The sequence below is a fragment of the Rhinoderma darwinii genome, chromosome 1 (genome assembly GCF_050947455.1).
Source record: "Rhinoderma darwinii isolate aRhiDar2 chromosome 1, aRhiDar2.hap1, whole genome shotgun sequence".
Taxonomy (NCBI): Eukaryota; Metazoa; Chordata; class Amphibia; order Anura; family Rhinodermatidae; genus Rhinoderma; species Rhinoderma darwinii.
This window is the reverse complement of record NC_134687.1, coordinates 217,381,832-217,394,781: the sequence shown is the minus strand read 5'-3', so window position 1 is coordinate 217,394,781 and position 12,950 is coordinate 217,381,832. Positions and strand designations below refer to the sequence as shown.

The window sequence follows — 12,950 nt, the reverse complement described above, 5'->3', positions numbered from 1 at the left end:
AATATCACAGCCATTTTCTGTAGTGAGATACCCAGCGTGTGGCCCTAGCCTAATGCATCCTACGGACAGTGATTTAACGCTTACTACAAAACAAACAAAAAAAAAGTCTGCCAGCAGCATGTGTCTCCCCTTTCCCTCCTCCCCTCTCCATAGACTTCTATGGGATGGCTGTGAAGAGACACCACTTCCTGCAGTCCTTCTCCTTTGTAACTACAGATTTATTTTTACTTGACAACAGGTTACAGGAAGGGATACACATAGGTGCAGTAATGTCACACAGAATTTGCATGGATAAAACCACAACATTTCTATTAGTAAAAGTAAATGACAAAGTTGTTTAATATCAGGTATACTATTAGATTAGCATAAGTTGTTTGAAAAGTTAGTGTTCATTGAAAAAATATTTACCCACCACAATCTCAGACACAACAATGCTCCTTTTAGTCTTTTTTTGAGGAGCGATTATCAACTTCCCAGTAGTAAATATATTGTTGCTGAAGCTATTCCAGGTTGTACAGTAATCACTGCCAATAAATTTGCTATTTTCACTTTGGGCAACGCATTCTGTCATAAAATAAACAGAGTAAGTAAATAAATGTATACGTAAAGAAAACTATAAGCAGCAATATTATTAAAATAAACAAAGTTTTTAACCCATTAAAGGAAGAGTGTCGCGAAAATAAATTTTTTTATATAAATTTCCTTTTAGTGTTTTATGTGTTTGTGTTTAACTTTTTTTTATTTTTGAACATTTTCTTGTCTATGGGGGCTACCATTTATTTTTTCATCTCTGTATGTGTCGATTAACGACACATACAGACATGGAATACGGCACATACAGCCCCATAGTGAATGCGAACGGGATCCGTTCCATTCACTATGCTGCACGCCGTCTGTGTGGGAACGGCGCATGCGCCGCTCCCACACAGTCCAAATGGAAGGTCTTTGGCCGAGCGACGTCCGGCGCCATTTTTTTGTGGACCGGAAGCCGCGGCCGGACAGTAAGATTTCTACTTCCGGTCGCGGCTTCCGGACTTGTGTTCTAATGCAAGCACTTGGAGCAGAGGGAATGGCGGCGGCAGGTAAGTTATTTCAGTGTATGTACGTGTTTTAGTGTGTGATTACTACTGTAAACCTACTACACTGTGTGTTCATTCAAAAAATGGCGACACACAGTGTAGGAGGTTTGACCGTTCAATCCCCTCCTTTCTCCTGGCACTAGCCAGGATAAGGGAGGGGGGATTCTGTGAGCTCACTAGAGCGAGTGTGTCTTCACAAATTTTGCAGCATAAAGCAATGTGGTTGCTTTACCACATGCCAATGCTGCAATTTTGGGAATTGCTCCATCTAGTGACCAGCACTGGGAAATGTTATAAATTAGAATCTAATTTATAATATTTCCTGACTGGTGAAAAAATTAGAACAATGTTTAATCATTTATACACTAACTGTTTAACTAAAAAAAATTAAAAAAAAATTCTAGCGACACATTCCCTTTAAGGACGCAGCCACCTTTGGACCAAATGACACATCCTCATTTTTTTAAATCTGACATGTGTCAATTTATGTGGTAATAACTCCGGAATGCTTTTACCTATCCAAGCGATTCAGAGATTGTTTTTTCGTGACATTTTGTACTTTATGTTAGTGAAAAAATTCTGTCGATAAATTCTATATTTTTTATGAAAAACACCAAAATTTAGAGAAAATGTGCAAAACTTAAAGTTTTTCTAAATTAAAATGTATCTGCTTGTAAGACAAATAAATATACCACACAAAATAGTGACTAGTTAACATTTCCCTTATGTTTACATCATTTTTTGAACATCCTTTTATTTTTCTAGGACGTTACAAGGCTTATAAGTTTAGCATCAATGTTTCACATTTTTAAGAAAATTTCAAAAGGTTATTTTTTTAGGGAACAGTTCAGATCTGAAGTAGCTTTGAGGGCCTTATATATTAGGAACCCCCACAAAATACCCCATTTTAAAAACTGAACTCCTTAAAGTATTCAAAACAGCATTTAGAAAGTTTCTTAACCCTTTATGCGTTTCACAGGAGTTAAAGCAAAGTGGAAGGGAAATTTGCAAATTTCTCTTTTTTGCAGAAATTCAATTTTAATCAATTTTTCCTGTAATACTGAAGGTTTTTTTTTTACCAGAGAAACACAGCTGAATATTTATTGCCCTGATTTTGCAGTTTTTAGAAATATCCCACGTGTCCCTAGTGTGCTACGGGCCTGAAACAAAGGCCCCAGAAGCAAAGGAGCACCTAGTGGATTTTTCAGCCTTCCTTCTCTTAAATTATATTTCAGGCACCATGTCAGGTTAGAAGAGGTCTTGTGGTGCAAAAACAAAGGAAACCCCCCAAAAGTGACTCCATTTGGGAAATTACACCCCTATAGGAATTCATCTAGGGGTGTAGTGATCATTTTGACCACACAGGTGTCTCATAGATTTTATTAGAAATGGGCAGTGAAAATGAAATATTACATTATTTTCCAATAAGACGTAGCATATGTCAAAATTTTTCATTTTCTCTACAAATAAAAGTGAAAAAGCACTGTAACATTTGTAAAGCATTCTCTCCAGAGTAGGGAAATACCCCACATGTGGTTATAAACTGCTATTTGGACACACAGCAAGGCTCTAAAGGGAAGGAGCGCCATTTAGTATTTGGAGTGGAGATTTTACAAGATTAGTTTTTTGACACCATGTTGCATTGAGCTATAGTACCAGTACAGTGGTACCCCCCGAAAAATTACCCCATTTTGGAAACTAGATCCCTTAAAGAATTTATCTAGTGGTGTAGTGAGCATTTTGACCGCACAAGTGTTTTGCAAAAATGAGTAAACAATAGATGTTGCAGATTGAAAATTGCTATTTTCCAGATATGCCATTTCAGTGCCCAATGTGTTGTGCCCAGCTTGTACCACCATAGATACACATCCCATAAATTGTTAAGCGGGTTCTCCAGAATACAGTATTACCCCATATGTGGTCATAAATTGCCGTTTGGGCACACTGCCAGGCTCAGTTGGACCACCATTTGGCTTTTGAAGCGCAGATTTTGCTTGGTGTTTTACTGGTATTTCAGCTTATAACGTGGGGGCATAACTGGGCAGAGTACATCAGGGCATATGTAAACTGGGCGGAGTGCATCAGGGTATAAGTAAACTGGGCGGAGTGCAACAGGTCATACATAATAGGATGATGTAATAATGGGGTGAATGAATAATCCATGGATTGGTGTGGTGGCTTTGAACCAATCCTTTATGCGCGGGCTGGGTTTATTGGGTATTATACAAAATATCTGCTCTCCAGTATTGCCTAACCTTTGACTTCTTCACTAGCCCTATAAGCCGCACAAGGCCCTAAAGTTTCCTCTCCACTGCATCTACAGGGTCCACCTGTGAGGTCCAGCAAATAACGATGTACGGTATTTAGTGAAATTCTACTGGACCTAAAAAATTTGTCTTGTCCTTAATTTTGCCTCATTGCGTTTTGAGTCATAACGTGTTATTTTTCTGTTGATGGAGCTGTGTGAGGGCTTGTTTTTTGTGGAACGAGCTGACATTTTTATTGATTCCATTTTGGGGTACATGCGATTTTTTTTTATCACTTTATTCCATTTTTTGGGAGATGAGGAAACCAAAAAACAGCCATTTTGGCACGTTTTTTTTTTCTTTACAGTGTTCACTGTGCAGTATAAACACATATTAACTTTATTCTGCGGGGCGATACGATTACAGCGACACCAAATTAATATCGTTTTGTTAAGTTTCACTACGTTCCCACAATAAAAATACTCTTTTCTAAAAAAATCATGTTTTAGTGTTGCCATTTTCTGACAGCCATAACTTTTTTTATTTTTTAGTTGATATCGCTGCGGGAGGGCTTGTTTTATGCGTGACAAACTGTAGTTTCTATTGGTACCATTTTGCGTTACTTGCAACTTTTTGATCACTGTTTATTAAATTTTTTTTGAGACAAGATGACCAAAAAATAAATTGCGGTCATTGTTCTTTATTAAAAAATTTGACGGCGTTCACCGGGCGGGAAAAATAATGTGACATTTTTATAGATCAGGCCATTCTGAACGTGGCGATACCTATTATGTATCGTTTTTTTTTCATGTTTTCATTTTTTTCTAATAATAAAGGAGTTCATCAGGGAAACAGGGCGATTGTTGTTTATATTACTTAAAACTTTTATTTATTTTTGTTTAAAATTTTTTTTTACACTTACCTGGGGACTTGAAGATCTGGTCTTCTGATCCCCGGAACAATACACTGCACTACTTATGTAGTGCAGTATATTGTAACGGTCATTCATCATCTGATAGTTAGCGTATTAGGTCCTGCCTCGGGCAGGACCTAATGGGCCTCCGAACCTGGGCAACCAGGAAGCCTAGCAACAGCTTCCTGGTTGCCACAGCAACCATCGCCACCTGTGATCCATCCCGGGGGGTACAGAGGGAGCTCCTTCCCTCTGTCAAGCACTTCAATGCGGCAGACGCCATCGACAGCCACATTGAAGGGTTTAAATGGCTGCGATCGGCGGTAACTGCCATCGCAGCGGGATGTCAGCTGTGTATGACAGCTGACAGCTCCTGTGCCGGCTTCATCTACAGGGCGTGACTGTACGCCCGTGTGCCGGAACGCACTTTGAATTTGGACGTACAGTCACACCCAAAAGCGGGAAGGGGTTAAAGACAACGAACAACTTTGAAATCTTTTTTTTTTTTTAAATAAAAATGTCTCAGTGTGATTGATGCAACCTTTAAGGTATTTATTAAAAATTATTTTGTGATATAGCTGCTTTGTATACAGAGCAACTGTACCTAGCGCTAAAACCTGTATCTATCAGGTCCGCAAAACTGAATGGTTCTGTATCAGCGGGTCCTGCGTGATCAAGCGGCCATCGATCACATCTACGTTTAGAACTTAGATGTGATCGATTACACGCAGGACCCGCTGACACTGAACCTGTCAGTCCCGCGGACCTGACGGATTCAGGTCTTCGCGCACAATACAGCTGCTCTGTATACAGATTACAAAGCAGCTATATCCCAAAAAGTAAAAATAATTTTTAATATAAAGTATTTTGAAAGTTGAACCAAATCACATGGATTTGTAACAGATCGCTATGCTTTTAGACGAGGTAATAGAAAGTCTGGGAGATCAATTCATTTTCCATTTTAAATAAGTATGATTCTTTAATTGCCTAGAATCATGAAAATGATGTCAGTCTCGACCCCACGGCAGCGTTATGATGCTCCAGCAAGTGGGCACACAACGAATTGAAGCGCAGTGTCAAAGTTCCACCACCACAGTTTTAAAGCGGGCAGCAGATTAATAAAGCCTGCATTGCAGTTATACTGCCCCCTGGCCTGGCTCCTATGGAATCTATGAGGGACTGGTAAAACAATGCATTTTTACACTGACTAGTATCTTTAAGTTAGTCTTTGTAGAAATACATTTATTGTCCCACTTCCATACACCAGCATCATCAGTTTCTACAGAGGCTAATTAAACGGATATATAACATTAACTGTATGAAAGTAAAATGGTGGACAACAAATACATTTTTGCATTTAGCGTTAAATAAAGTAATATATACTATGTGGGATCCGAATGAATAATTGGGTAGGACCATCAGTTTATTTTTTTTGTGTTTTTTCCCTAAATTGCATTACCAGTATAACAATATGATAAGTAATTAACTGTGGATTAGATATTTACTAAAGGGTTATTTCCATTGCACAAAGTGAAGTCATATAGCTAGGATATGCCATTACTTTGAGAACAGTGGGGATCAGACTGACGGAACCCAATCAATCCTGAGAATTAAGTGGCCACACCAATTCCAACGCACCAACTGTGCAGGGAACTGCAGCACTTAAATGGTGTTGAGGCCACTTCAATCTCAGGATCGGTGGGGGTCCCAGCAGTCGGACCCCACCGATCGCAAGGAAATGGCATATTACACTTTGAGTGATATTAATACCCCTTTAACCCCATCCCATGACAAACTTACATCACGGGAACTTTAGTTTCCGCAAAATTACATAAATGTACATCATCGTGATGGCGCAAGCACAGGAGATGTGCTTGCGCCATTACTTGCGGGTGCCAGTGGTATAATAGAACCGACACATTGCTTTAACGGCCAGGACGGAGATAAAGCCGATCCTGGCCATTTGACCCCCTTAGATGCTGTGGTCAATGCGGACCGTGACATCTAAGTGGTTCATAGCCCATCGCACCCCCAACACACAATTGCGGAGTGCCGATGGGTTGCTATGTCTATAGTCTAATTCCCTAGTGGGACTAAAAGAATATGTGAATGGGAGGAACAAAAAGAGGGCAGGAGTATGTCCTTTGTATTGGTGCATAACCAGGAATGGAGACTTACAAGATAAAGCCGCCAAATCGGAGAGACGTTAAATGAAAAAAGGGCTTTTCAGGTGGCCATTATGCAAGAGAGAAAACAGAGGGAAATGCTGTCAAGAAGACTGCTTAACCTCAAGGACCAGATTAACCCCTTAAGGACGCAGCCTAGTTTGGGCCTTAAGGCTCAGAGCCCATTTTTCAAATCTGACATATTTCACTTTATGTGGTAATAACGTCGGAATGCTTCAACCTATCCAAGCGATTCTGAGATTGTTTTCTCGTGACACTTTGGGCTTCATGTTCGTGGTAAAATTTGGTCGATATATTCAGTCTTTATTTGTGAAAAATTGCAAAATTTAGAGAAAATTTACAAAAAATAGCATTTTTCAGAATTTAAATGCATCTGCTTGAAAAACAGACGGTTATACCACCCAAAATAGTTACTAGTTCACATTTCCCATATGTCTACTTTTGATTGGCATCGTTTTTTGAACATTCTTTTATTTTTCTTGGACGTTACAAGGCTTAGAACATAAACAGCAATTTCTCATATTCTTAAGAAAATTTCAAAAGCCTTTTTTTGAAGGTGCCAGTTCAGTTCTGAAGTGGATTTGAGGGGACTATGTGTTAGAAACCCCCATAAAACACCCCATTTTAAAAACTAGACCCCTCAAAGTATTCAAAACAGCATATAGAAAGTTTTTTAACCCTTCAGGCATTTCACAGGAATTAAAGCAAAGTGGAAATTAAATTTGCAAATTTCATTTTTTCTGCTGAATTTCAATTTTATTCAATTTTTTTTTAGTAACAGAGAAGGTTTTACCAGAGAAACACTACTAAATATGTATTGTCCAGATTCTGCAGTTTTTAGAAATGTCCCACATGTGGCCCTACTGCGCTCGTGGACTAAAACACAAGCCCTAGAAGCAAAGAAGCACCTAGTGCATTTTGAGGCCTCTTTTTTATTAGAATATATTTTAGGCAGCATGCCAGGTTTGAAGAGGCGTTGAGGTATCAAAACAATGGAAACCCACCAGAAGTGACCCCATTTTGGAAATTACACCCCTCAAGGAATTCATTTATGGTTTTTGTTATCATTTTGACCGCACAGTTTTTTCACAGCACCTATTTGAATTGGGCTGTGAAATGAAAAAAATGATATTTTTTCCAATAAAATGTCATTTTTGATCAAATTTTCTTATTTTCACAGGGAACAACATACCCCATTTTGTTGCCCAATTTGTCCTTAGTGCGGCAATACCCCATTTGTGGTGATAAACTGCCGTTTGGGCCCATGGGAGGGCTCAGAAGGAAAGGAGCGCTATGTGTTTGTTGGAGTCCAGATTTTGCTGGATTGGTTTTCGGGTGCCATGTCGCATTTGCAGAGCCCCAGAGGTATCAAAGCAATGGAAACCCACCAGAAGTGACCCCATTTTGGAAACTACACCCCTCAAGGAATTCATTTATGGTTTTTGTTATCATTTTGACCGCACAGGTTTTTCACAGCACCTATTTGAATTGGGCTGTGAAATGAAAAAAATTATATTTTTTCCAATAAGATGTCATTTTTGATCAAAATTTCTTATTTTCACAGGGAACAACATACCCCATTTTGTTGCCCAATTTGTCCTTAGTGCGGCAATACCCCATTTGTGGTGATAAACTGCCGTTTGGGCCCATGGGAGGGCTCAGACGGAAAGGAGCGCTATGTGTTTGTTGGAGTCCAGATTTTGCTGGATTGGTTTTCGGGTGCCATGTTGCATTTGCAGAGCCCCAGAGGTATCAAAGCAATGGAAACCCACCAGAAGTGACCCCATTTTGGAAACTACACCCCTCAAGGAATTCATTTATGGTTTTTGTTATCATTTTGACCGCACAGTTTTTTCACAGCACCTATTTGAATTGGGCTGTGAAATGAAAAAAATGATATTTTTTCCAATAAGATGTCATTTTTGATCAAAATTTCTTATTTTCACAAGGAACAACATACCCCATTTTGTTGCCCAATTTGTCCTTAGTGCGGCAATACCCCATTTGTGGTGATAAACTGCCCTTTGGGCCCATGGGAGGGCTCAGAAGGAAAGGACCACCATTTGGCCTACTGGAGCTTTTCTGGTGCTAAGTCATGTGTGCAGAAGCCCCTGAGGTACCAGTACAGTTGAAACCCCCGAGAAGTGACCCCATTTTAAAAACTACACCCCTTAAGACATTCATCTAGAGGTGTAGTGAGCATTTTGACCCCACAGGTACTGTGTAAAAGATAATGCGCAGCAGATGGTGCAGTGTGAGATTTGCAATTTTATATATGTATATGCCATTTCAGTGTCCAATATAGTGTGCCCAGCATGCGCCACCGGAGATATACACCCCTTAAATTGTAATGTGGGTTCTCCTGGGTACGACAATACCCTACATGTGGCTGTTATCAGCTGCCTGGGCATACGGCAGGGCTCAGAAGGGAAAGATGAGGGGGGTAAGCTGTGCGGAGTGCATCAGGGTAAATTGAAAATCAAGGGATGTATGATACATTTTAAAACAATCTTTTATACAGAGCCCTGGTTTTTCGGGACACGTGTCACATTGGTATATTGTGTTCTTCCTTATCCCCCTCTTATAGCAGACTCTGCACCTCTTTTGACTCTTTCCCTTTCCACCGGTTTGGGGACCTTCTCCTGGAAAGTGTTGCCCTGGTACGATGCGCCCCCCCTTCCTGGTCCCTAAAGATTAGATCTTGAAATTCCAGGAAAGTTCCCCTCTGGCCTGCACATCGACGTAGCACATACGCATTGTACAAAGCCATCTGTATGATGTGCCCGGCCAGCTTCTTATACCTCACCGCATGGCGCTGTAGGGCTTCAGGACTTGATTTGACAAGTCCATCCCTCCCATGTACCTATTGTAGTCCAGTATGCAGTCTGGTTTGGGGGTGGCCTTTCCTTCATATATCCTAAACCTGTAGGTATACCCTGATGCACTCTCGCAGCTTATACATCTTCACGCCATACCTTGCCCTCTTACCTGGCAGGTACTGGCGGAATTGAACCCTCCCTTTAAAATGTACCAGGGACTCATCAATAGAAAAACACTTCTCGGGGGTGTATGCTTGGGAAAACCGGGCACTGGAACGGTCTAATAGGGGTCTCCGTTTATACAAACGGTCAAAACTGGGGTCATCTCGGAGTGGGCACGGCTCATTATCAGTATAATGTAAGAAGCGAAGTATTGCCTCATTTATTTATTTTTTTAGGTTCCAGTTCATTTCTGAAGTTGCTTTGAGGGGCCCATATATTAGAAACCCCTATCAAACACCCCATTTTAGAAACTAGACCCCTCAAAGTATTCACAACAGCATTTAGAAAGTTTATGAACCCTTTAGGTGTTTCACAGAAATTTAGAGCAAAGTAGAGGTGACATTTACTCTTTTTATACCATTTTTTTTATAACACAAAAGGATTTATCAGAGAAACGCAACTCAATACTTATTGCCCAGATTCTGCAGTTTAGAGAAATATCCCACATGTGGCCCTCGGGCGGTAATGGACTGAAGCACCGGCCTCCGAAGCAAAGGAGCACCTAGCGGATTTTGAGCCCTCTTTTTTATTAGGCACCATGTCCGGTTTGAAGAGGTCTTGTGGTGCCAAAACATTGGAAACCCCCCAAAAGTGACCCCAATTTGGAAACTAGACCCCTTGAGGAATCCATTGTAGTTTTCATGGGGTGCATGCGGCTTTTTGATCAGTTTTTATTCTATTTTTAGGTGGCGTGGTGCCTAAAAAACAGCAATTGTACTATTGTTTTTGTATACTTTTTTTTTTACAGCGTTCACCGTGCGCTATAAATGATATATTAACTTTATTCTGCGGGGCGATACGATCACGGCGATACCAGATGTTTATAGTTTTTTTTTATGTCTTATGGCGTTTGCACAATAAAGTACGTTTTGTAAACAATCACTCACTTTTTGTGTTACCTTATTCTAAGCGCCAGAACTTTTTTATTTTTCAATCAATAAAGCCGTGCGAGGACTTATTTTTTGCGTAACGAACTGTAGTTTCGATCAGTACCATTTTTCGGTACATGCGACTTTTTGATCTCTTTTTATTCCATTTTTTGGGAGGTGAAGTGACCAAACAATTGTGATTGTGGTACGGTTTATTAATATTTTTTTTTACGGCGTTCACCGTGCGGGATAAATAACAAAATATTTTTGTAGTTCAGGCCGTTACGGACGCGGCGATACCAATTATGTATAGTTTATTTGTTTGTTTATATATTTTTATTAATAATAAAGGCCTGATAAGGGAAAAAGTGGGACTTTTACTTTTATTACTTTTAAAACTTTTATTTTCTTATTTTTACACATCTTTTTTTAACTTTTTTTTTACTTTATTACTTTGTCCCACTAGGGGACATGAGGGCAGGAGGCCCTGATCGCTATTCTAATACACTGCACTACATGCGTAGTGCAGTGTATTAGAACTGTCAGCTACTCACTGACAGCAAGCATAGTGGGTCCTGACGTTGTCAGGACCCACTAGGCTTCCGTCTATGGCATAGCCGGACGCCATTGTTTGGTGTCCGGTTGCCATAGTCACCATCGCCGGCCGCTATCGCGTAGCAGGCCGGCGATGGCAGCTTAACCCCTAAAAAGCCGCGATCTCTATAGAACGCGGCTTTTAAGGGGTTAATCAGCGGGGACACAGCGATCGGTCCCCGCTGTAGGAGCTGTGACAGCTGCTGAACAAGACAGCAGCGTCACAGCTCCTGTATGTGTCGGGAGGACGGCCGAAACGGCCGTTACTCCCGAGACGTACTATTACGGCATGGAGCGCGAACGATACAGCTGCCATGACGTAATAGTACGTCAAGGAGCGGGAAGGGGTTAAGATTCCAAATAGCTGAAGTTTGGTTATAGGGAGGTATCGAAAGTGCAAATCCCTTAGCAAAAATCCCCCAAAAAACTGTGCGCATGGGTGATTTTGATGCCAGGGGCTGTGGGAAAAGAAGCAATAGGGTGAAGACCTGACCCTTTTTGCACAATAAAATTACTTTTGTAAAAAGAATGTATTTTTTCTGTCGCCGTGTTGTGAGAACCATTACGTTTAAATTTTTTAGTCGACGGAGCGGTATGAAGGCTTGTTTTTTGCAAGAAGACCTATAGTATTTATAGGTACCATTTTTGGATACATGCGACTTTTTGATAAATTTTTATTTAAATTTTTGTAGGGCAAAGTGACCAAAAAACAGAAATTATGGCATTGGTTTTTACGCCGTTCACTGCGTAAATATTTTTATAATATAATATTTTTATAGTTTAGGCCGTTATGGTTGCGGAGATACCAAATATTTATGGCTTATTTATTTTTTTTAATAATAAAGGACTTGAGAAGGGAAAAAAGGGCGATTGTTTTATTTTATTACTTGAAACTTTTTTTCACTTTTCTTTAGTCCCACTAGGGGACTTGAAGGTCCAACTGTCTGATTTATTTTCTAATACACTGCACTACCTATGTAGTGCAATGTATTAGGGTATGTTCACACGGCCAAATTTCAGACGTATACGAGGCGTATTATGCCTCGTTTTACGTCTGAAAATATGGCTACAATACGTCGGCAAACATCTGCCCATTCATTTGAATGGGTTTGCCGACGTACTGTGCAGACGACCTGTTATTTACGAGTCGTCGTTTGACAGCTGTCAAACGACGACCCGTAAATTTACTGCCTCGGCAAAGAAGTGCAGGGCACTTCTTTGCCACGTAATTTGAGCCGTTCTTCATTGAAATCAATGAAGCACGGCTCAAGGTTTACGAGCGTCTCAGACGCCTCGTAAATTACGAGGAGGAGCTTTTACGTGTGAAACGAGGCAGCTGTTAACAGTCTGTCTTTTCACACGTAACTGCCTCTCAGCGTGTGAACATACCCTCAGATCTGTCAGTCATTCACTGAACGCAAGCCGATTAGGCTTCACGTCCGGGTGGGGCCTAATCGGCTTCCGTAATGGCAGACAGGAGGCCATTGTTAGGTGTCCTGTTGCCATACTAGCAGTCGGCAGCCATGCGACTGCAGGGCACAACAGCCGATCTGCTAACAACCACAAAGATGCAGAGATCGCTGCATCTAAGGGGTTAATGGCAGGGATCAGAGCCAACTCCGGTTCCTGCCATTACAGGTGGATGTCAGCTGTAAAATACAGCTCACATCCACCGCTGATAACGTCGGTTCAGCTCCTGAGACGGCGCCATCTTGCCGGTGGCTACTTAACCCCTTCAGGACCCAGCCACTTTTGGACCAAATGACACAGCCTCATTTTTTAAATCTGACGTGTCACTTTATGTGTAATAACTCTGGAATGCTTTTACCTATCCCAGCGATTCTGACATTGTTTTCTCGTGACATATTGTACTTTAAGTTAGTGAAAAAATTTGGTCGATATATTCAATATTTTTGTGTGAAAAACAACAAAATTTTGTGAAAATTTGCAAAAAATTAGCATTTTCTAAATTCAAATGTATCTGCTTGTAAGACAGCTAGTTATACCACACAAAATAGTTAC

General features: G+C 40.5%; 1 protein-coding gene across 2 annotated transcripts in view; it reads right to left on the bottom strand.

Annotated features, from left to right (window-relative positions):
- The window catches only part of CENPC (centromere protein C), a 525,969-nt gene that overhangs the window by 383,853 nt on the left and 129,166 nt on the right, over positions 1-12,950 (bottom strand). Inside the window, exon 16 of one of the 2 annotated variants that reach the window (XM_075861608.1) lies at positions 413-564. The exons of the other annotated variant lie outside the window; for it this stretch is intronic. Within the exon in view, the coding sequence (XP_075717723.1) occupies positions 413-564 (152 nt within the window). The remainder of the gene's footprint in view (positions 1-412; positions 565-12,950) is intronic. 2 annotated transcript variants of the gene reach the window in all.